The sequence below is a fragment of the Schistocerca nitens genome, chromosome 1, assembly GCF_023898315.1.
Source record: "Schistocerca nitens isolate TAMUIC-IGC-003100 chromosome 1, iqSchNite1.1, whole genome shotgun sequence".
Lineage (NCBI taxonomy): Eukaryota > Metazoa > Arthropoda > Insecta > Orthoptera > Acrididae > Schistocerca > Schistocerca nitens.
Window position 1 is genome coordinate 550,065,373 of NC_064614.1, and position 25,441 is coordinate 550,090,813.

At 38.8% G+C, this 25,441-nt stretch overlaps 1 protein-coding gene and 1 non-coding gene across 2 annotated transcripts in view; one reads left to right on the forward strand and one right to left on the reverse strand.

Annotated features, from left to right (window-relative positions):
- The first annotated feature begins 469 nt into the window (after positions 1-469).
- On the forward strand, positions 470-544 carry Trnal-caa (transfer RNA leucine (anticodon CAA)). Its single transcript has one exon. It is a non-coding gene; the product is annotated as a tRNA-Leu (tRNA).
- A 7,439-nt stretch (positions 545-7,983) lies between these two features.
- The window catches only part of LOC126254251 (probable ATP-dependent RNA helicase pitchoune), a 48,809-nt gene continuing 31,351 nt past the window's right edge, over positions 7,984-25,441 (reverse strand). Inside the window, exons 8-12 of the mRNA XM_049955296.1 lie at positions 24,681-24,841; positions 14,100-14,252; positions 13,844-14,014; positions 11,379-11,556; positions 7,984-8,273 (exon numbers count right to left, since the gene is read on the reverse strand). Coding sequence (XP_049811253.1) covers positions 8,104-8,273; positions 11,379-11,556; positions 13,844-14,014; positions 14,100-14,252; positions 24,681-24,841 — 833 coding nt within the window. The 3' untranslated portion in view covers positions 7,984-8,103. The remainder of the gene's footprint in view (positions 8,274-11,378; positions 11,557-13,843; positions 14,015-14,099; positions 14,253-24,680; positions 24,842-25,441) is intronic.

Consider the following 25,441-nt stretch of genomic DNA (forward strand, 5'->3'; position numbering starts at 1 on the left):
TCTCGCTCATGATAAAATTCGAAAAAAACTAAGTCCATGTTACCGAAATTCAGTTACACCAGTAAAACTATTTATAGAACTAACAATAGCAGTCTCTAAAATCTCTGTCTACTAAGAAAGCAACTACTTGTATTAATACTACCACACCACAGTTAATACCAATACCAACAAAATTTCACAAGATTAGTAGTTAAAACCAAAAAATTCAAACAACCGCTGGAACACTAAATGAAGTTAAAACACTGAATGAAAATTTTACTGAAATATTTCACTAGAAACAATAAGAAACATCAGTTGAAAACTAAAGCACGAAATTTACTGAACGACTACAACACACAGAAAACTAAGAAACACAGAGCGAACATATCCAAAAGTTTATTAAAATGTTATTTTGCCACAAATGGCATGAAACACCGCTCAAAACTATTAAGTTTAATAACTGTATAACAGTGAAGATGGGATTGAGTCGTGCTCGGGTAGCTCAGTTGGTAGAGCACTTGCCCGCAAAAGGCAAAGGTCCCGAGTTCGAGTCTCGGTCCGGCACACAGTTTTAATCTGCAAGGAAGTTTCAGTGCACAAATAAGTTTTTCACTACTTAGCTTTATAGCAGCTACAGCTGCTGCAAAATGTAAATACAGTACTAAGGCGTGAGGCTTAGACGAATGACGTAAGTACATTCACAAATAATAGACCACTTGAGTCAATAGCACGGGAAGAAAGACTGAGATTAATGAAAATCCACTAATAACTTACTTTTACAGCAAATATTAACACAAATAAACTTTAAAATAAGTAACTGAAGACTAGAACTTCATAAAATATTGACGAGCAATTTCAACAGCAGTCCAGCACATGTGATGTCACACCAAAGATGAATGTGCATTGAGTTGACCCTGAGACACTTGAAGAAAATAAACTTTTTCTAGGTTTATGCAGTCTGCTGGGCTCCAGGGCACAAACACTGGCAACTACTAGTAATTACATCCTTCTAAATCTCTTACTAGGAAATGAGTTTCTAGGGGCCCATTACTTTGATGGCACGGCTAATATATCAAGACTGAACAAGGGTGTGAAGGAAATCCTTGATGACAAGCCAAACAGGTGTTTTCCTGAATTGCAGCAGTCACGGCTTCAGTCTTGCTGCAGAGAAATTTTTAGGAAGTTGTGATCCATTGTGTGATGTCATGGTAACTGTGAAAGACTTCTCTAATAAAATTCTGGGATCCACTAAAAGGAAAAATGAAAGTAGATGTGCTACAATATGTTATCAACATGACCAAACCAAATCTGATATATGAATGGCTGATACCAGTGTGTTTGACCCATTAAGCTATAAGAGTAAAAAGCTCTGAAACATTTGAGGGAAAGCTATGAATGGATCCACAAAACAGATACTGAAGTACTAAATGCACACAACTCAATTAGAGAAGCTGAGAGATTGAAAACGGCCAGGTCTACAGGAAACTGCTTGAAAAGCTTGAGACTGTTTTTTATACAATATTCGCCACTGAAGTGCCTGGACTATGGAAAGAGCAGGACAGGTCTCTACACAACACAAATTTTAATGCAGCTGGAGTGAAAAATTCTGTAAGCACTCTAAAACATGTTCTAGCAAACCTTAGGACTGCAGTAGCATATGATGTGCTGTTGGTAAAAGCAAAAACTTATTCTGGGAACCTAAATCTGAAAGACCCAAATATCTCACTGCAAATAAAAATACCAGGGAGATCAAAATGTACAGAAACACCAACTGTTCCTGAAGAACTGTGTCATGACAGAAAACTTCAGAAAGGTGTGTTTGAAATTCTTGCTACCTTTCTGAATAAGACTGATCAAATTTTCAAAAGTGACTATCCCAACTTAACAAGATTCCCGGAGAATTCATTATAGGTAAATTACATTGATATGTAAAAGGTAAGCAAAATTTCAGATTCTGGAAGGGGTTGGGTGAGGGCAAATGTCCCCTCTTGCAGAAGCCTATGCTTTCAATGTATTCTCTATTCAAAGCAACTTATTGTGGGATGTGGTAGAGTTCGAGAGCTGTTTCAGGAAGTTATTCGTCTGATCATACTAATTATAACACTTAAAGTGTCATCAGCATCCTCTGAGAGGTCATTCAGCACTTTGCAATGACTCAGCAACTGCCTCACATCAACACCAATACAATCATGACTAATCTTTTCTTGTTCTTCAAGACTGGGCAGTGACAATTAGTCTTATGGATGTCATGAAAGAATTTATTTCTAGAAATGTGGAAAGGGAAAATAAAAAAAATAAAAAAAATGTACAATTTATGTAGTCTACGAAGAAAGAAAATAATACACTCTTCTTCTTAATCAAAGAAATTATTTTAATTGTGTGAATCGGGGCGATCTGAATTGTTACATTATTCTGAAATATCAGGCACACCAAGATCACTTGTAAATCTTTCTATTGATCACCGGTTTCAACAGATCTGTGCTGTCATCATCGGATCTTGTAACACAGTAACAGGAGTTCATGATCTTTACAAACTTACAAGTCATATAGTGAAAATGTTTCTTTTACAATAAAAGGTAGCACCGAACATCAGCAAGCCAAACATAAAAAATGCATGACAGTACAGTTCTGTTGAAACCAGTAATTAATAAAAAGATTTACAGGCGAATTTACAGGTGATCTTGATGTACCTGTTGTTTCAGATTAATACAAAGAAATTTTTAAGATGCAATGTGCAGTGTTTTAAAAATAGTAGTAAGAGGTTTGTTTACAAATGGCTGATTGTTTTTGCACTCTACAGTACATCAGAACTACTGTTCATATGTGTTCTCAGAGAAAAGTAATTTCCCCAGCTACCTGTTGACTTTTTACAATTTTTAAGGAATGAAATTGTTTCCAAGAAGCTGGGTCTATAAAACACACACTAATGACCATCCAGCAGTTGTCAGCCACACCAACTTTTTGGCCAGTATGGGAGCACATTGCTGTTCATGGTAATTAAACACCCTATTAAGAACCATCTCCTGCCTTTTTTTAATACCTGTGGAACCATCATAAATCATAGTAAATTTACTGTAATTATTGTCTTTGAGTAAAGATGTTCACCTCATTGCATATTTATTTAATCTGCATTTATATCTACATACATAACCTGCAAACCAACGTACAGTACGTAGTGGAGGATAACCTGAACCACTTCTAGACATTTTCTTTCCTCGACTCATAAATAGTGTGTGGAAAAAATTCATCTGTATGATCCCTAGTTTTTCGTCTCTTACCTTTGTTAGTTCTTACACAAAATGTTATTTGGCTGAAGTCGAGTTGTTCTGCAGTCAGCTTAAAAACATCGTTTCTTTACAGTGTCTCAGTAGTGTTCCTTAAAACGAATGTCCGCTTTACCTCCAGAAATTCCCACTTGAGTTCCCAATGAACTTTCATAATACTTGTGCGCTGTTCAGACTTAATGGGAACAAATCTAGCAGTCTCCCTCTGAATTGGCTTAATGTCTTCCTTTAATCCAACCTGACTCAGATCCAAAACACTCTAGCAGTAATCAAGAAAGGTCGCATTAGCGCCCTATATGCAATCTCCTTTACAGATGAACCAGACTTACCTAAAATTCTCCCAACAAACGGAAGTACACCATTTGCCTTCCCTACCACAGTCCTTAAATGCCAGTTCAATTTCATGTTGCTAATGCTGTATACAAACATTACTGGTTTGTTTTCCAACTCCTCCGCATTAACTTACATTTTTCTATGTTCGAAGCCAGCTGCCATTCATCACACCGACTAGAAATTTTTTCTCAAGTCATCTTTTATCCTCCTACAATCAGTCAACTTCGATACCTTTCCATACACCACAGCATCAAGAACAAAACACCTGCCCTGTCCATTACATAGAGGGCAACATTCCATGTGGGAAAAATATATCTAAAAATAAAGATGCTGTAACTTACCAAACGAAAGCGTTGGTATTTTGATAAGGACAATAAACACACAAACACACACACAAATTTCAAGCTTTTGCAACCCAAGGTTGATTCATCAGGAAAGAGGGTAGGAGAGGGAAAGACAAAAGGATGTGGGTTTTTAAGGGAGAGGGTAAGGAGTCATTCCAATTCCAGGAGCAGAAAGACTTACGTTAAGCGGGAAAAAGAGACAGGTATACACTCACGCGCACACACACACACATATCCATCCGCACATATACAGACACACAGACACAGGCAGACATATCCTAGACATATGTCTGCCTGTGTCTGTATATGTGCGGATGGATATATATGTGTGTGTGTGTGTGTGTGTGTGTGTGTGTGTGTGTGTGTGTGTGCGTGTGCGTGTGCACGCGCGCTCCCTAGTGTATACCTGTCCTTTCGTTTGGTAAGTTACAGCATCTTTGTTTTTAGATATATATAAAATAGTATAGTCCTATCACACTTCCTTGTGGCACTCTCAAGATACCTTTGTCTCCGATAAACACTCGCCATCGAGGACAACATACTGGGTTCTATTATTTAAGAAATCTTTGAGCCAATCAGTTATCTGGGAATCTATTCTGTATGCTTGTACAGTCTACAGTGAGGCATCATGTCAAAGGCTTTTTGGAAATCTGGAAATATGGAATCTGCCTGTAGCCCTTCATCCACAGTTCGCAGAATATCGTGCAAGAGCAGGGCAAGCTGAGTTTTGCACAAGCAATGCTTTCAAAAATGTTCCAATTAATAGATGTACACTTTTCAATCTCTAGGAAATTTATTATATTCGGACTGATAGTATCTTATAGAATTCAGCAGCAAACCAATGTTAAGGATATTTTGTGGGTCCGTTCTTTTACCTTCTTATATACAGAAGTCACCTGTGCTTTTTTCCAGTCACTTAGGCCTTTGCGCTGGGTGAGAGGTTTGCAATAAATGCGAGCTAGGCAAGGGGCTAATGCCATAGGTACTCTCTAAAACCCAATTGGAATTCTATCCGGTCTTGGGGACTTACTTGTTTTCAACTCTTTCAGTTATTTCTCTCTGTCAGGGACACTTATTACTATGTCGTCCTCAAACAATGGTATGTTTGTATAATTTCTTAAATCTAAAACTTCAGCTTTTATATTGCTATCTCCTACTACTATCATTACCTTTCTTCATTTGCACATTCTCTTTTTAACTGAGAGTGCAACAGCCTTTGATTTCTCAGCATATTCTGAATTTTGTTGTTAAATAATGGTGTGTCATTTCCATCCTCCACTTACTAAGTACATACTTTGTCCTAAGCACAATTTACAATTCTTCTACGTGCATCGTACAAGAACTAAATGCTTTCATACCATAGTTGGTATGATGACATCATGATCCCTATTTCTAGTCTCTGTACTGATGTCATCAGTAAGGTCCTGTCTGCTTGTAGCTATAGGACCTAAGATATTTTCATAGTGTGTGGGCTGCCGAACTAGCTGCTCAAGACAGTTTTAGGAAAACTATGTTCTAAAGTACTCCTGCTGCTACAGGTGAATGAGCTGGTAAATCATTCCAGACCTCCTGGGGCCTCATGTCACTGTCAGTTAATGGGATGCACGCAACCCATCTGTGTCAACTATCGCATGAGCGCTGACAAATACATCACATAGAGGTGAATACCATAAACAATTCTTACCATATCATCATAACAATGGGCTGCCTGGATATTATTGTCACAAATACTGCGAATACTCACCTTTTTGTCCAATGAAAGGCACGAGCTACTTACGCCAAACAAATAGATGTCCCTTACAAGTAATTATTTCCAGCAACAATCATTACACTGGTTGTAATTTCCCTCCCCCCCCCCCCCTTCCCTCTCGTATCACTTCAAAACTATTAGACCACGACTGGTTTGGAATTTATTCAGGAGCAAAAATTGATTTTCAATATATGAAAACCTGGTCACACAAATACTGTACACACTAACATCAGTTTTGATAGGTCAAATTTTCCATTTAGTTTACTATATACAACTTTTACACCATAAATGTTCCCCGTAAAAAAGTTGCTAGGGGGCCTTCATTCTCCCTATCAGTGGTTAATGTTGGAACTTCTCAAACAAAGATGGAATAGTATTAGGAGACAAAACCACAATAGTTAAGCAAAAATTGTTTTTTCACCCAGTATTGGTAAAACATTAAAAGAAACTGTTGCAGTTAACATACTAGTCACACAAACTTACTAGAGTAGCTACCCAAATATTAATAGCCATAGCATTGTTTGGTTTGTAACTGGCTCTCACAGAGATAGTGACCATAGGATGCACAAAACGCTAAAGGATTACTTCAAGAACTTGTACATTTCGAAGAGAGTAATTAGCAACAATAGGAGCCAAATCAGAGAAAAGATGTGGACTCTGACATGAAAGAGAGATAATTACCTCACACTATTGATCTGTGTCTCGTCTGATGGAGCATGCCACAAAGCAAAGAATCAGGAACATACATTTTAAACACAGAAAAAGGGAGGGAAGGTCCATTTATAAGCCAGTTTGAAATAACCAGCTACATGTCTCAGGAATTTACAGTAAATTCCCCAGCGTGAATACTGTTTTATAAGGAATTAGATAACATCATAGAGGACACTATTGGTTTCTCACCCCAGTGTGTTGTGACATTTAAAGAGCACATTAAAGAAGTCAAGCAGATGTTGACAAGGAAGATAAAAGCATTAAAGGCAAATGATAAAGACTATTCATATGAAATCTATGAAACAGATAAAATAAAGAAGTTTACCTCTTACATGGGGGGCCTTATGGAATTGTCAGCATAAATTATCTGAACACACTGAGTTTGAGGATATGAAAAATAAAACAGTGCACAGCAAGAACCATCCAAAATGTGACTGAAGTACTACACAGCAGAAGCGATTTGAAAAACAACTGGGGGGGTGGGGGGTTGGGGGGGGGGATGCTCTTTGGCCTGGTTTGCAATGGCAGAGATAACAGAGTGGGTCTTCACTGACATGGAAAGACCTCAAGGGTTATTTGCTGTTGGGGATGTAAATTCTGAAGTGCTGCATATTTTTTGTCATAATAAATTATGAACAATAAATCAGTATGGCAAAAAAACCTATTGAATATTTTTAAGCAAACTGGATGTGGATATTGATTACAAAAATCTGTAAAACCAATGAGACACAATGCTTACATACCAGTGTTGCACAATGATCTGATAAATCATAAGATTGGGAGAGGTGTCCTAAACCAAATATTTTTAAGTCATGAGCACATTGTGTCGTGTATTGTTGAACTTTAAAATGGAAACGGCACTGGATATCCCCAATTCACATCATCGGCTGTCAAAGTCACTGGCATGCATTTGTTTCCAGAATGGCAGTAGCTATGCAACGGAGTAAAAGCATACTCCATAAAAAGTAACACAAGCAATCCATACACTTTACTTAAAGTACCTTAGCAGTATATAGTAAATGTGGCTAACAAAAAGTGATTCATGCCAACAGATAGGAAAGTTATAGACACACAGCAATCTTAAAACGAGGAATGTATTATACTACAGAGTCAGTGTAATTCAGGTTTGTTACTGCAAGCAATATTAAATATGGCAAGCAGTACTGGTAATGTAGTCACCAAATGTAGGTAGCAAAGAAATGCCATGACAAAAGCTAAGCTGAAAGCACGTATCAGTGCAGTAAGTTATCCTAAAAGAAAACTTGGCAATTTTAATCCTCTCCACTAAGATTAAAGGAGACCAGGCATGTGAAATATTAGCTCAAATCATAGATGAGTACATATTTTATCGACACTGTATGTATTTTGTATACATACTGTGTTGTTACAACACAAGTAAGTAAATCAGTAACCAAGGCATCCACAAAAGTTAATGTCGGAGTGAGATGAAAACATTACTTAAAGGATTTTCATTCAAGACTACCACAGGACTTTTGGGCACATGATGAGTCACATACTACTAAGAGAACGCAATAGCAAGATACTGTAATTATTAATGTGGACAGCACAAAAAAAACTGTAATTAAGAAATTTAACATGGGACTTTATTTGTTTGTTTTTTTTCCACATAATATCTACACTGAATTGTACACTTCATCAATCACTGTCCTTCCCCAATATGAGATAATGAGTCCTCCTGCCGCTACCGAGCAAACTGTCTCTTATCACCAGATTTATTTTTATGTGGCTGCCTGAAGATCATTGCTTTGTGTTCCATCTTGCCTCCTCCGGGCTTATTCATGGTACTAAAATATCCAAAACCACCACCACCAAGTCTCTTCCTTGGACGGTTCCCCTTGCTACTGTTCACATCTGAAAAATCTATTAAGGAAGGTACATCACATGATAACAGATTTGAGTAACTTTTAAATCACTGAAAAGGCATAACCTTTAGTTGTGGCAGGCTAAGTACTGCAAAAGTTTGTGAAACAATTCACATGCAAATAATGGAAGATAGGATGATAACAGTTTGTATCAGCATAAACCACACACATAATTGTATCAGAGTAAGCAGCATATATAATAATATAATTTGCATTTTTCTCAATATTACATTCATAATGCATACAACGTAATGCACTTCAGCTTAAGCCACCTCCGAATCATTTGGAATATGACGTTAATATGCAGTACTGGCCAGACTCCTATTTCCAAACATATACCATGAACTAGTTAAGAATCTGTCAAGATGTATGTATCTATGTCCTTTTAAATATGATTCTAAGGTTGGTGTAAGCCAAAATGAATTAATTTGTATGCTTTATGAAATTAGAGGCTGACAAACACTTTAACATCACATTTACTAGTGCTATTATAATTGCAGATTCATCTGATGATCTTGTATCATATACTGGGAAAATTAGTAATATACAATTTATCATTGGCTTCAGATTGTGCTCAATTCTGTGTGTTGACAGAAGGATTGGGGAATAATTTGTTGCAACAGAAACAATTATTTTGTACAAAATAAGCCATTACCAACCACGCGAAAAACAATAGATTTTAACAAAGCACATGAACAAGCTTGTTTTGTAAGTGGATATAACACAAGGTATCATTCCAAGTTGTTAATGATACAACAGCATGGAACAATGAACACAAATTACCACTCTACCAAGGATGCACAGATTTTTACGAAAGATTTGGCTCAGTTACAATCAAACCGGTCACAACAGTTCCTGAGAAACAATCTACAATATAGTACTAAAGAAGACACGCATTAATTTAACAGCTGTCAATAGAAGTCATGAGAATAGTGCGAAAGTCATAATTGAAGGAGGCACATACATAGCAGATGTTCTCAATCGGTAAAACTATTCTCAGCAGTCCTAAACAAACTTTTTTATCCTTAAACTGAGAAAAGAAAGAAGTAATATGGAGTTGCTTAACTGTTAATAAACAGTTTGCCTTTAATGCTAATAAATTCCAACAACAGATGAAAGAACTTCACAGATCCTGTTGGAAAACAGGCTTTAAAATCAATTATAACAAGACTATCAATCACAAAATTCAGTTTTCAAAAATGTTAAATTATGTGGCTATTATTTACTCTCTGGAGACGAAATTTCCAGGTTCTCCCAACAGAAATAGCGACAAGCAGAGAATACTACTCCTAGCTTTCAGAAATTGTATGTTCCTTCCTCAGGAAGGACAGAGGAGTTAGAAACGAGGGACAGGTCACCCAGTTCTAGGTTGAGAGGGGCAAATTCTAGATGGGCCCCTTATTTTCCCCCAGTCCCTTTTCCTCCCTGAAGGAGGAAAAATAAATATGATGACAGGTAAGTACCACACTTTCTAGTTGTACATGTTCCTATCAGCGGTACTAGGAATCAGCATTTCTTAATGTAAGTATCAGCCAACCATTCAGAATCTCTGTATAATCAACACAAAGATAATAATATTGCACAAATTAACAATCTTTGTGTGTACAGCAGCTGAAGACAGCATCTAGATGACCAGCAAAAAGAAAAAAAATATATATTGACATGCAACAATGGCTCAGAGTGCCACTGATGAACTAAAAATAATTTCCTGAATGTGGTTTTCAATAAGCGCGAAACAAAATTTTCGATCCACATGAATTACCCGTTTTAATTTATGGCAGTGAGACAGGACTTAAAATGCAAAAACCAGTCAAAAACTGTTCATTGCCCAGCAAGCAACTGAGAGATGTATGATGGGATTCATTTGAGGGGAAGAGGCAATAGGAAAACAAATTAATCAATCACAGAACAAATAGATTTTTCACTGTGACTGCAATGAAACTGTATTGGAGGGGAGGTGGGGCAGATATTTAACTAGGCAAGTCGATGGCAGATGGACCAAGGGAGTTCTTTGCTGAATTACAATACATAAGAGAAGACCAACACAGTGACCAAATATAAGGTGAGCAAATGATAGAAAGAGAAAATGTGGGAGACACATGGTTGTATACAGCAAAAGACTCATGCACACAGTCTTCAGGAGGCCTATATCTAGCAATAGATATATCAAATGGCAGACTATGATAAATGTGTGGCATCTGACAATCATTGTGTTCCTGAATTCTACAACTATCTTATGTAATACAATATAAAACCTTTAAGTTAGATTTTAGTACAACACAGGTTAATAATGAGGCACTAAGAACCAACATAACCAATGCCATGATGTATTGAGCAATAAGGAATATTAAAACCAAAACTGATAAAAGAGCCACAATGGCATTTCTTCAATATAAACCAGTAGTGGATTGTGCATTACAGACAGAGAGATATTGCTTACTACTACTTTAGAAATCTTTATACTGAACACCATCTGGTTTCCCCCAACATTTTGTACTTCATTTCCCAGGATAATTGCAGTTAAAAATTATTCAAAACATAGATTTTATACACTTGGATTGAAATCAAGATAAAAATATCTGTCGGTAAGTGTGTAAATGAATGCTAGGAGAGAAGAAATAGCAGAAAAGAATCTAAATTCCGGTTGAATATAATAAAATCTCACATGGTTGAAATGGAAGAAAATAAGGTCAAGGTGCAAGTGGAAAAAAAAAAGACACATGAAAAGTTGATGTGGTGGTAACTGCTTGATAGTTTAAGTTAATTCTTGACAGGGAACCCTATGATATTTTAAACAGAGAAAACCATTCTACTGCATGGTGGGTTTGATCATTCTTCTATCTTTATGTCTCCCACACTGGCTTCTTCTCATCTGCTCACTGGTAACAAACAGGAGATTTGGAAGACACAAAAACAAGAGCCACTTCTTTGAGTGTACTTAATAGCAATTTAACTGTTGTTTGACAGGACACAATTTTGCTTGAACTGGGGAAAGGTGAACGGAGATGGAAGAATAGTGGTTAAGGAGGGAGAGGGAAAATAGTAATCTTAATATACTAATATCTACAATCACCAAACTGCAAAAAAAGGATACGGAGATCAACACTTGGTGGTATTTTAAGTCCAAATGACAGAGCGACCTTTTGCAGATCTAATGTCTCCACATTAAATATCTGCTTCAAATGGTGAGAATCGTATGCTCTTACATATGCCTTGTATGCTTCTTTTGCTGACATATTCAAGAAGTAATTTTTACCAATCAGTTTTTCCAGCTGAAACAATACACAAAGCAAAGATCCAGTTATTAGAAGTACCTGCAGTCTGCATTATACAAAAATTCACAAATATATTTTGCAGGACACCAATGGCTGGGAAAGATAAAATAACATTATGGAAATAGTTAACTGTTTTCAACACTGGAGAGTGTGTGTGTGTGTGTGTGTGTGTGTGTGTGTGTGTGTGTGCGTGTGTGTGTGAGAGAGAGAGAGAGAGAGAGAGAGAGAGAGAGAGAATTGGGACTTAATGTAGATCGATATACTGGGAACAGACATTAAAACCATACTATATCACACATCCCTAGTCCTAGTACCATCCCCAAAAATCCACAGCAAAGGAGCATCCCTCCCCCCCCCCCCACCCCCATTACCCAATATCACCCTGGATTGGATTGGAGCAACTGAACCATGTCCTCCACCAGGGCTTTGATTTGTCTATTGTCATGTCATGAAATGAGTGACATCCAACCCACAATCCATCTCACCCTGCCAAAACGGTATTCTGTCGCCTACCCAACCTACACAACATTCTGGTCCATCCCTACACCATTCCCACTCTCAACTCCTTGTCATAGGAGTCATGTCTCTCATCCAGGTACAAGACCTACCCAAGTCGCCCACCAAACATATTCCAGCCCTGTCACAGGTATGTCCGAGCCCACCAAATGCAGAGCCGTCTGTGAAAGCAGCCACATCATATACTGGAATATTTGCACAGTATTTTATGTGGGCATGACAACCAACCAGCTATCGATCAGAATGAATGGCAAAGACCCAGCTGTGACCAAGATGAGAGTTACCACCCTGTGGCACAACATAATGCTGAGCACCACATGCTAGAGTTCAGTGGCTGCTTCAAAACCCAAGCCATCTGAATCCTTCCATTCAACAACAGTTTTTATGAAGTACAAAGATGGGAATTACATTGCAACACATCCTCTTGCTTCTGTAATCCTGCTGGCCTCAATCTCTGCTAACCCATGCCCTTTACCCAACTGTTTCCACTGCTCACATCTTTTCACCCCCTTTCTAATCAATGCCTCCACATCCTCTTCCACTTCACCAGCTCTTGTGCCAGTGTGTCACAAACCTAACATGTGCAACTGGTACCCCTCCTCCCACATTCTCATCCTGCACCAGCTGCTGCCTCCTCCTGAGCTGCTAGCTATCCACCCCAGTTGTACTCCAGCTTCTCAAACAATTAGCAAAGTTTTCATTCTTTTTTGTGGGCTTGTCAATGACTCAATGCTCTTGCTTCTGCATCTTGGTCACAGTTGCATCTTTGCCATTCATTCTGATTGATAGCTGGTTGGTTGTCATGCCCACATAAAATACTGTGCAATGCTTCTGCAACTAGAAATCAATAAATTGCAAACTTTTGGAGTATTCCTTCAGCAAAAAAAAAAAAAAAATATATAATGCAACGAGGAGAAAAAAAATTAAAATAGTTGAGAATTTTGTATCATATGGGAAAACACCAGTTGGCACTTGGGACTAAGGGACAAGGGAAAGTTATTTCAAACTAAAATAAAGCCATGACATAATTTGCTGGGAAATACATTCTTTTCTGTTTGCTCTACTTCTTTCTTCCTTATGTTGTGAATCCGAAATAACTCCGGACAGCTCCAAAAACTTGAAACTGTATATTATTTTTAATAAAACAAACAGATGGATATTTTCAAACCATAAATAATATTATAATCACTCCAAGCACAACAGATCTGTTCACTTTGGATTGCATGAATGAGGGTATGACTCCAGATGCTGAGGACTGTGCGTTGTTTGTGTGTTAACTATTGTCTTCAATACAATATTAGTTCATTTCTTGTTAATAAATCTGGGCTTTACAATTACTCTTATCACGTTCTCACAGTTTCTGTTCCCACCATTTTAATTTAATAACAAAGGCCACTAGCTAATCAGTATGTAATATAATTTCTGTGCTTCTTGATTAATGTAATTTGCAGTATAATCAGGAACACATATTCTTAATACACTAAAGTATAATTTAATAATTTCTTAAAAAGTAAAGATTTGGTCAATAAGACGACAAAATATTGCGTAATATTATGAAACCTTGTTGACTTTCTGCTGTTTCCACTAAATTTCAAGAATGGAATTACAACAAAACAATGGCTACAAAAACTGACTCAAATGAAATAAAGGTTGTATTAAAATTCGATAAGCAGCTGAAAAGAAAGAATCAACTCAACATATCTGTGTTCAGTAATCCTGACATGCACAAACACCAACATTTTACACAGCTCTGCTGAGAGCTAATTACCTGTAACTGAATGTCAGCTATTTTATTCCAGCTGAACTCAAATTCATTGAGAGGAACTTTGGCTTGCTTCAAATATCGTAGAAAACCTAGCTCTTCTGGTCGAAGGATCAAGAGGGCGTGTCCTCTACCACCTTCTCCTCTCGCTGTCCTACCAACTCGATGAATGTATTCCTGCGTGTCAAGAGCAAAACAATTTTTACTTCAGTTGCCTCCGATTTAAGCTATTTAAATATAACAGCACCTAATTATTACTAACCTTTGGGTCATCTGGTGGATCATACTGAACTATCCAGTCCACAGCAGGAATGTCTAAACCTCGAGCAGCAACATCTGTACAGAGGAGAATACCTGTCTCTGCATTACAGAACTGGAAGAAAGTGGTGGTACGTTTTGTCTGTTTTTGTTTTCCCTGAAACAAAACAAAAAAAAAAAGGTCAAATGTTTATTATATTTCTCTCAAGCCATTGTTGTCCTCAGGGCAACATTTGGCAGGCTCACTGGAGTTGTAAGCCAGGTTTCCACAGGCACAAATTTCTTACATGTGTACACCCCCACCACCACCACCCCTCCCCTTACATGAATATTAGCATTTCCGCATGCCCGAGTTGGAAACGCTATTTATGTGACTTTCAAGATGGCAACAAGTGAAATTATTTGTATGAGAGTTGTGCAACTTTTATATGCAGAGCTTGTAGTGACAGACTGGACCCATAGATGTTGGATATGGAAATGGGTATATCATAGCAATCATTTGGGAACATCAAGTACACTAATAAGAGAGTTATACTGTGCTGTCAACATTTTGTTTGAAAATCATTTTTGAATGAGTAAAATCATTCTGAACCATACTTCTAGCTCTGCACAGAAGTCTAATGCAAGTATGCGAGATGCCATGCCAGCTCGCATTAAACTACAAGTAACATTGAAATATCTGACAATTGTAGTCACTACAATATACTATTGCATTCTGAAGAGTATTATATCTAAATTTTTATGTTACCTACAACACACTAAAGGTACATCAGAAAGGAAGGTTTCTGTCTCAACAGCTCAGCTTTGTCTTTATTTTCAGAGTTTGTCAAGGTTCTAAGACATCAGATGTGCAGTAAATATACATTTATTTTACTGGTATGTTACTTAATTTTGTAACGAAACACTGTACTACTGTGCTGAATGATCACCACTCAATTATACTGCCAATAAGAACACTGTTATGATTCTTGAGTTTCTCCCGGCGTATTTGATAGTCAAAATATCCACGGGTGTACTGCCGGTCTACAGTGTCCAACGGGCACAATATTTCGGCGATCATACATGTCGCCATCATCAGGTGAACTGACAGACTGAGCTCCTCACTAGTAAAGAAAGGGCGGCCATTCGTGATCTGAGGGAGCACTCTGAAATTGTTGTCTTACCGGCTGACAAAGGCAATACTACAGTTGTTGTCTCCCATAAGGACTACACTGATAAGATGCAGAGCCTGCTAAATGACGATTCCTACTGGAAGATCAGCGTTGACCCTACAAAGAAGGTGGACTACAAGACGAGGTCGCTTCTCAAGGACGCAGATTTACCGGAGGGTGACGCTAAGAAATTGTTACCCGAAGGTCCGGTACGGCCTAGACTATATGGACTCCCGAAGGTTCACAAAGAGGGGGTACCATTACGCCCCATTGTCAGCAACATCAGGGCACCTACATATTTGTTGGCCAAATACCTGACGGGAATATTAAGTTCTTATGTGGGTAAATGCCCTCATCACATCCGTAATTCCGTGGATTTTGTTAAACGCCTTGATAGCTTCACGTTGGGTGAGTCAGATATCATGGTGAGTTTTGACATAGTTTCCTTGTTCACGAGGGTACCCCTGCGAGAGTCAGTAGAATTGATTAGTCAGAAGTTTGACGAGAAGACCACTGAACTTTTTAGACATGTCTTGACTTCCACATATTTTCTTTTTAATGGAGAATACTACGAACAAACGGAGGGAGTCGCCATGGGTAGCCCACTCTCACCGGTGGTAGCGAATTTGTACATGGAGAACTTCGAGGAGGAAGCCCTGTTGTCATCCGAATGGAAACCTACTTGCTTTTTCCGTTACGTGGACGACATGTTCGTCATCTGGCCACATGGTATGGATAAACTCCTTGACTTCCTTACACATCTAAACTCCATACACCCCAACATCAAATTCACTATGGAGACTGAAACGGAGGGTAAACTACCTTTCCTTGACGTCTTGGTCAAGACAAGGCCTGACGGCACCCTAGGTCATGGGGTGTATCGGAAGACAACGCACACTGATCTGTATTTGCACGCAGACAGCTGCCACCACCCTTCACAGAGGAATGGGGTACTTAAAACTCTAGTACATAGGGCGCGCACTATCTCTGACACAGAGAGTCTACCCCAGGAATTGGAACATCTGAGAACTGTATTTCGAAAAACTGGGTACGCAGAGTGGCAGATTCAACATGCTCTCCGCCCAACCACTACAGCACAACCTGGAGATGGATGAAATCACGAGGGAGGAGGTAGGCACTTCGTTTATCCCATATACAGGCGCACTCTTGGGGAAAATTGCCTGCATTTTGAAGAAACACCGGGTCGGAACTGTGTTTTGTCCTCCGAATAAAACTCGTGCACTGGTGGGGAGCGCCAAAGATGACCTCGGTTTGAGGAAGGCCGGCGTGTACCAGATTCCGTATCAATGTGGCAAGTCGTATATTGGTCAGACGATGCGTACCGTCGAGGATCGATGCCGTGAACACCAGAGGCACACTCGACTGATGTATCCGAGCAAGTCGGCGGTCGCTGAACATTGTTTGTCGGAAAATCACGCTATGGAGTATGAACGCACGAGGATTCTGGTACAGACGTCGAGATACTGGGACAGCATTGTTAGAGAGGCCATCGAAATTCGCATCAATGATGACCTCATAAACCGTGACTGTGGCTATAATCTTAGCAAGGCTTGGGAACCAGCGATTGGGTTAATCAAGAGTAAATCGAGCAAATGTATAGTTGTGACGACCACGGCAGACAGAGCCATCACACCGACGTCATCTCAGACGCCGTCACAATCTGTTCCACCGCGCGACCGTGGCGCGGGACGCGGACGGTGGAGTGAGCGCGACGCGGGCGGAGGGTATTTAAATCGGCCACCACCGCGACCGAACCCAGTTCCCCCTGAGCAGCCATAGTGTACGGATCTCCGTGCCGGCACGTTCACAGGAGCTCAGTCCGTCAGTTCACCTGATGATGGCGACATGTATGATCGCCGAAATATTGTGCCCGTTGGACACTGTAGACCGGCAGTACACCCGTGGATATTTTGATTAAGAACACTGTTATGTTTACATAGGATTTTAATGGGGTTAAAAGCAGTTTTAAATCTCTAAAGCCACAAATAAATTTCAACTTCATGGTAATATTTACACTCACAGACTAAAGCAAAAAATTACTGTTATACTAAAATAAAACAAAATAAAATAAAAAAACACCTTTACAGTATTGACTTTTCTGCAGTAATACTCAGCAAGTTCACTCTCAGTTTCAATACTTTTTACCTCATTTGATCACTTCAAACAAAAGTGTGTTATTCTGTGCTGTGTAAGTGATTATAATGTATTGCTGAATGCTAGAATGATATTTCCATGGCACTGTTTAACATTTTGCCATTTTAAAAAAATGTTTGTTTATGTAGTTGAAGATTAAGCCCAATATTTTTATTTATTTATTTTTGGCATAACACTAACTTTCCACATTCGTAAACAATTCTAGATCTGTGCTATCAAACAAACTAGAGAAAAATGAGAGCATATCCACTTATCAGTAGTTGCTGAAGCCCGTAGGTGATGGTGGGTGAAGCAAATTGTGCAAGAAAGTAGGCCTTTCAGCTTTTGTAACTTATGCATAAGATGGTATGACAGTGAGCAAGAATGGTGTTTCCACATGGAAGTTGACTTACACGAGTGGTGGTGGGTGATGTGCATGTAAGAAATTCATGTCTGTGGAAACCCAGCAATATCCTACACTAATATGCATGTAACAAGACATTAATTGCATCAATGTGCAGTAGTGAGACAAAGTGTATCATGTAACACACCAGCCAATAGAAACATTCTACTACATCACTGTAGTACACAGATGTAAACATTTAGCGCAAGTTTTAATATTCCTAAGAAACAAACAAAAAAAATCTATACTGGAATATTAACGGTAATTTCCATTATTAGCCAGTCAGATCTCAAATTGGAAAAAGGAAAGTAGAGTGGAGGAAGGAGAGTAGGAACTTTGCAATTGAACGTAACTAACAACAGATCAGATATCATATTTCGCTTGTACTTCCTGAGAGTATGCTGGGTGCCTCTTCTCAGTAGAGATTATGAGACTGACACAATGAGGCCTCGTTAACGAGACCCCAATGAATAACAATTGAACTTAATGCCCAATCACAGAAAGATGGTGCAACAAGAAACGGAATCCGGCAATTTGTGATGCCAGCACCAAAAGCCCAGTCATGGAGCAGCCCCAGAGGTGACTGGTACATGCACCGTGTACTATATAGGACGACAGTTTCCAATCATGGCATCAAGTTTTCACCAGGACTTGCCAATGGCGGCAGTGATGGCGGCAGCAGCATCTCTTTCTCCTGAAGACAGGTTGGTTGGTTGTTTTGGGGAAGGAGACCAGACTGCGAGGTCATCGGTCTCATCGGGTTAGAGAAGGACGGGGAAGGAAGGCAGTCGTGCCCTTTGAAAGGAACCATCCCGGCATTTGCCTGGAGCGATTTAGGGAAATCACGGAAAACCTAAATCAGGATGGCCGGACGCGGGATTGAACCGTCGCCCTCCCGAATGCGAGTCTCTCCTGAAGACAGCACAGTCCTGCTGCAGAACCAAGAAGACTAGCAAGAATTATTATGCCAGGAAAGCCTGTACAGCCATGGCAGCTTGTGGTATTTTGGTAGTGGCTGCAGTAGGGATGGATTACCAAATGTTTGAACTAATGTAACTAGTAACACTGGTAGCAGAAATATGTGAACAGGGTGAAATGAAGGCTGTTTAATAGCATGGAAAGGGACAAAGGAGGATTAAAGTAGCATATGATTTTCCTAGTTTATTGGTCTCTCCATTTCATTGAGTGTTCAGCAACCGGATGTGTGTTACAGAGTAGACTGTTGGAGGAACTGTGATCATTTATTCTGAGAGAGAGCTGAGTGCATGTCATGTAGGTACAGAGTGCTACACAAAATTGCAAGTAAGTTAATTCGCTTTGTACTCAGAGACAAGGGAATATTCATGAATGGAACAAATTGAAGAATAAAATTTCAGTGACACTGGACAATTTTGTAAGGTTAGCACCCAAAATAAGAATTTTAAAACAATGGGGCCACGGCTGTACATGGCCAATTGCAGATGGTGCAGATGGATTGAGGAAATTTAAAAAAAAATGTTTCTTACGTCAGTCCGTATGTTAATTCTAAGCAATGTAGATTTTGCTGTAACAGTACATTAAAAACCCCAAATTAACAAACCTGCTTTTAAGGAAATGCCTATTTTAATAAATATTTCCGTCGGTCCCAGTGAAAACCCCAAAAGAACAATGTTATTTCTCTCCAGTTTAAGAAAAAGTCTGCTTTTAAGGACTAAACATAAAACATTCAGCCAATTAAAATCCAGTTTTTATACAATTCCTAACATGTCTACGTGGGATTTTGATTTCTTTTAGTTTCACACACGTCACACAAGTCAAATACTGAGTAGCAATTGTCAATTACCTTCCTTGAGAGGAATGAAGTAGTGAGGCTCAACATCTTAAAGGCTTCATAAACATTTGTTGCTGCTGGTTTTGTGTAACATAACAGACTTTCTATTCCTAACACTGTCAGTATGAGGGCGATCTGCAATATATGGTAACTGAAGGAAACTTCACAAGTCAAGACTGCTAAAAAATTATTTTACTGGATGACCGGATTCATCACTGGATCTTATGCTTTAAAATATTACAACATACTGTCTATCAGTGTTGCAGGTCATTTCACATTGCATATACACTTCAAACACTACCATGATTATGATGATGGGAAAGGTATATGTACAATGTGAAGTGACTTGCAACAGTCATGGACAATACTTTGCAATCTTTTAAAGCATAAAGTCCAAAGATGACAGCATAGCTGTGCTGAAACCAGTCCTCAAATGAAATGCTTTTTAGCAGCCTTTACTTGTGAAGTTTTCTTCAGTTACCACAACAAACTGTGTTGAATTGTTTTGCAAAGGCTGGTTGTGGTATATCAGTTGCTGACTGAGATGAAATTGTTCCACAAGAAGAATTGAGTGGAGTCACAGATTTTCCTGGAAATGTGAGTTTCCAGAAGTTTGTTTCTTGTGATGATGACATGTATACTTTCACATCTGAGATAAATGTGAGGTACATGAAATTCTAGTGAACAAACAGTGAATACAAACTGGTGGTGACAACCATCCTGAAGAAGAAGACGACAAAAATGAGGACAACAACATTACAACTAGTTTTGCAGCTGCTTTGCAAGTACTTGATATCACCAGGAACTACCACTCTTTTAATGCACACAACTTCTGTCACTAGATAATGCTGGTAGAACAAAACAAACAACTCTTCTTGATTTAAAAAAAAAAAAAACAATGTGTTGTGAAAAAAAGTTAAGTATATCTCGATGGTAGGCAATAAAAACCTCTTAACACCATTTTGTCAAATGTTACAGGAGAAGCAAAAACAGAGTCTTAAAAAATATCTGAAGTGATACAAATAATGTTACTACATGTGTAAGTATGTAGTAGAACTTATAATTAAATGTTTCCCTGAGACATTCAAGTCTCTTCTTTACATACAATAACGATCAAAGCAGAAGGAATGAATTAAAATTTGTACTGCGGCCGGGACTCGAACCCGGGTCTTCTTGCTTGCTAGGCAGAAATGCTAACCATTACACCACCTAGTTACTGACAGATAGCGAATTCCATGCACTTTAAGTTTGCAATTAAATAGCTCTTACATTACCTACACATACCTGAATTATGATTCTAGGCCACTCCTGTGCTCCTAAACAAAACCTGTGCTATATATTTTTCCAGGTTGGCAAGATGGCACTTTTTTAACAGATTTCACCGAATGGCTGTCATGATCCTCAAAGGGAACAAAAACTGACCAAATTCTTTCATAACGTCTATTGATGATCAGTGACTACAAGAAGAATGGGAACTTCTAGAAATGAAATAAATGACTACCTAGAGATAATCAAATGCCAGTACTCTGCTTAATAAAATCCATGATTAAACTCAATGTTGAATAACCAGGACACTAGACAGTCCAGACTAAAACTCTCAAGCAGCAGCAACTGAATTACTTTCATAACAATACACATTTTTGCCTAACACAAAGGAGACATTTCTAAGTTGTTGCCATCACACTACAGCTTTGTGCTGCAGCTAAAAGGAGTTAAGGAGTGATTGTTTATGGGAACAATATGCTGCTGTTGCTATAGGGTGAGAGCAGAAAATATGATGAAAAGAAATCAAACCCAGAACTAATACGATGCAGTTCCTCCTGTAAACCCTGTTCACTGCTTGTAATAGGCACTAACAGGTACTCCATTTCCAAGGGGAAATAAGGGAAATCAGATGTGATAGCCATATAACCAGAGAAGCAGTATGTATTTAATGAAACCAGTAACTTTCAACCTCAACCTCATACAAAAAGCACAAGTTGGAATGATCTGATGATAGTGGTCATGACAACTGAAGGAAACAATGTGGTTTTTGCTGGCAGGTAAAAGCCAGAAGAAAATACCAGGAAAACCATGCCAGTTTTCGCCAACAAACTGTGTGAATGATGTGTTAGTGAGTACAACAAGTGCAAAATGTTGTATTCAGACTATAATGTATGCCCTCTTAGCCATTTTGGGCATACTTCCTGCCTCCTGATCAGCCATTCAAAGCATATAATACTGTTACAAGACAAAATGGATGAAATATAGAAAAAAATTATGGTATCCAATGCCTCCCTCTTAAAGGGTCTCTTCAAAGGCCACCCATTACTGGTTTTCACCACATCACTTGTGTTCACATCAAGTGTAACAACAAAAGCAGTATCTATGGTTTCACAATTGTAGAATTAATGACATCACAAACATTCTTCTTTAACTGCCTTAGTCCCCTCTGATGAAACATTAAAGATATTAGCTATCCTTTAAGTGCTTTCGTATCTCAATATTATTTAAAAATGACACATCAGCAAAGCAAGAAATGGCATTCTTACTATAACAGTATTGTATCACCATGGGCTAGCACTAATCAATCTACAGCAATCCCAAGGATATACCTTCCTTGAGACATGCTGTAAAATGAGACTGACAGTATCAAACACCATTGTCAAATTTCTCACAACATACACTATGAACACAATGGCCATACGTCTGGGCTTACAACACCCTAGGCAGACTTCGGTGGATCATATTCACTAAGTCCACAAGTTCTAAGGTTTACTCAATGCACACTAACAGACTCAAAAAATCCCACAACCCCGAAACTGGTAAAAACCTGCAAACCAGTGGAAAGGTGACATGAGTGAGTACAAAGCGAATTAACTTACTTGCAATTTTGTGTAGCACTCTGTACCTACATGACATGCACTCAGCTCTCTCTCAGAATAAATGATCACAGTTCCTCCAACAGTCTACTCTGTAACACACATCCGGTTGCTGAACACTCAATGAAATGGAGAGACCAATAAACTAGGAAAATCATATGCTACTTTAATCCTCCTTTGTCCCTTTCCATGCTATTAAACAGCCTTCATTTCACCCTGTTCACATATTGTGGCACCAGGGCTGCCGCAAATTTCCCCAAGTGAAATTCCCTGATATATCCTTGATTTCTAGACAAGTTTTGGTATTTTTCCCTGACAAATTTTAAAATCTCAAGGGTAAGTTAAACATTGGCAGGCCCAATCCATTACAGGTACCTGCAGAAACGGCCTACAGTTTTGGTCCAACATGGAAATCCACTCATGTGGCCAGTTATTCACAAGCCACAGACAGCATGTTGATGAAATAAGACCACGATGATCAATCCATGCAACAGGTAACTTGCTCAAATTCTCTCAGAATCAATAATAATGAGGGTAAGTAGTAACTCACCGTAAAGATGACTGCTGAACTGCAGACAGGCACGTAGAAAAGACCATCACGCCCTCACAACTAGTCATTGCTTTTGTCAGGAAACAAGAGCATACATACGATCACTCAGGCACAACTCATGCAAACACAATCGCTGTCTCCAGCCGCTGCATCTAAAATCTCTGAGAATCAGATCCAAACAAACCACTCTCAGGCCTCCCTGTCTCTTATTGGCAGCTGCAAGACTAGCAGCAAGAAGTGGTGGCAGTGCTGACTGCAAGCTGAGGGGAGTGGTAGGAAGGCGAGAAGCAGTAGTAATGAGAGAGGAGGGAAGTGGCACACATATTCAGCTGCACCCAGCCAGTAACAATGCACAACACCTCAGATAACAAATCATTTCATCTATTGAGACAAAAACGAGATTCTTCCAGTGTTTCTTTTTTCAAATTTCCCCAATATTTCCCTGATTTCCAGAACCTGTGGCAACCCCGGGCACTAATAGCATGGCTTATTTTCTGACATTGCCATCCCATTTTGGATCATTTCCTTTTATACCACCTTTCTTTACACTGTTTCCATTTGCATTGTGCAATTATTTTTATTTTATGTCTCTTCCTGGACCTTTTAACTGCTAACAGATCACTATAATCTTCTTAATTTTAAACCCTGGCCTCTTATTAGTCCACTGTTACTTTTAACTCATTTCCTGCACCTTCTGAGTATTAATGAACATTTTCCTTCCTCTAGTACCATACACTTTATACAGTACATGGACTTTTTACATTTCTTTTTTTCTACCCTCTCCTTTTGCTTGACAAAGGTAACACTTCTAAGTTTTGTGCATTTTTAATTTGTGCTCCTGTCCTTTATTGTCCAGTTGTCAATGCTTTGCCAAATGCTGTTTCAAAAAGTGGGAATTCTAATGCTTTACTTCCTAGTGTGAATTAGATTAATAATGTGCGGCAGGAAACTAATGTGCAGCTAATATCTCAGTATAACAGATTTACACCTTTTGATTCCTTTCGTTTCATAAGTAATTTTACTCATGCACAAACCATACCTCATCCTAATTTAGGTCAGACACTGCAGAAAGTTATTCATCTGCAGTGCACAAGTTGCTCATTCTACACTGCCTTGCAGAACATAAAGTGCCCTCTTCGCTTACCCAAGACGACACCATGTATGGAAATTGCACAATACTGGTTAGAAATAATAACAGACATATATAAATTTCCATTGTGAAGAATGATTGGAAATTATGCAGTAAAGCAAAAGTTTTATTTTTAAGCACCATAAGGTGGCAGTAAAAACAAGGATGTTCAAATTAGGAGTGACGATGGAACTAGCTTGATTACTTATTCCGAAAGTGTTAGCAACAGATTACAGGCACAGTCTTCAATTATTCAGAGCTACATTACATTGTTTTTAATACCAGTTATATTAAAATGAATTATATGTTATTTTAAGCAATGCTGTAAATTAACAGCCAATTGGGAAAGTTACTTTATAGACATATTGCTAACAAAAGGGGCACCAGGGGTAGTAGCACACGGCACGCAAAGGCCTTGAACGAGCTGTGCAGTGATCAATGTTGATGGGCAAGTTATTACACCCACGAAGAGGGTAGCTATGCACTGCAAATCAAATACAATATAATACACTTGGCCATATACTTACATGTATACACATAACAGGTAGGTCAATGTAGTTGAGTAACTCATGATGGTATTTCACTGACATACATGAGCTGAAGAAAACCATAACTTTCTTCTTTCTGTTCTTCTTAAGGAATGTAAACAACAACAGAAACCTCTTCTCTGAAGGGCACACAACGTAACCTGTAAAAATGAGGAAAGATCCTATTAATTAAACTTACACTATGATTTATTAAAAGTTGATACAATGTGGTTTCTATGTTGCAATCTACACACACCAAAAAAAGTTTTGCATCATCCTGGTTCCCAGAACTCCGGAAGATGGATGTTGACTGTGGATATTGTATCACTGGCACAGCCCCTTTGACTGTTCAGAGATGTCACTAAACCCACCCAAAGATGTAAACAACAATGCATGACCAGTGCCTGTTAGACAGAGGGGATCCAACAGCCGATCAGTTCCTCTCACTCCACCAAGAAGGAGGTACACGGCTCATGTTGTCTGTAGTTCAACCATGCCTAAACGGTCAATATCGATGTTCGATCATGTCCCCTTTGTTACTTTGTGCCAGGAAGGGCTCTTAACAAGGGAAGTGTCCAGGCATCTCTGAGTGAACCAAAGCGGTGTTGTTCAGGCATGGAGAAGATACTGAGCGGCAGAAACTCTGGATGACATGCCTCGCTCAGGTTGCCCAAGGGCAGTGGATGACTGCTACCTACAGATTATGACTCAGAAGAACCCTGACAGCGAAGCCACCATGTTGACTAATGATTTCGTGTAGC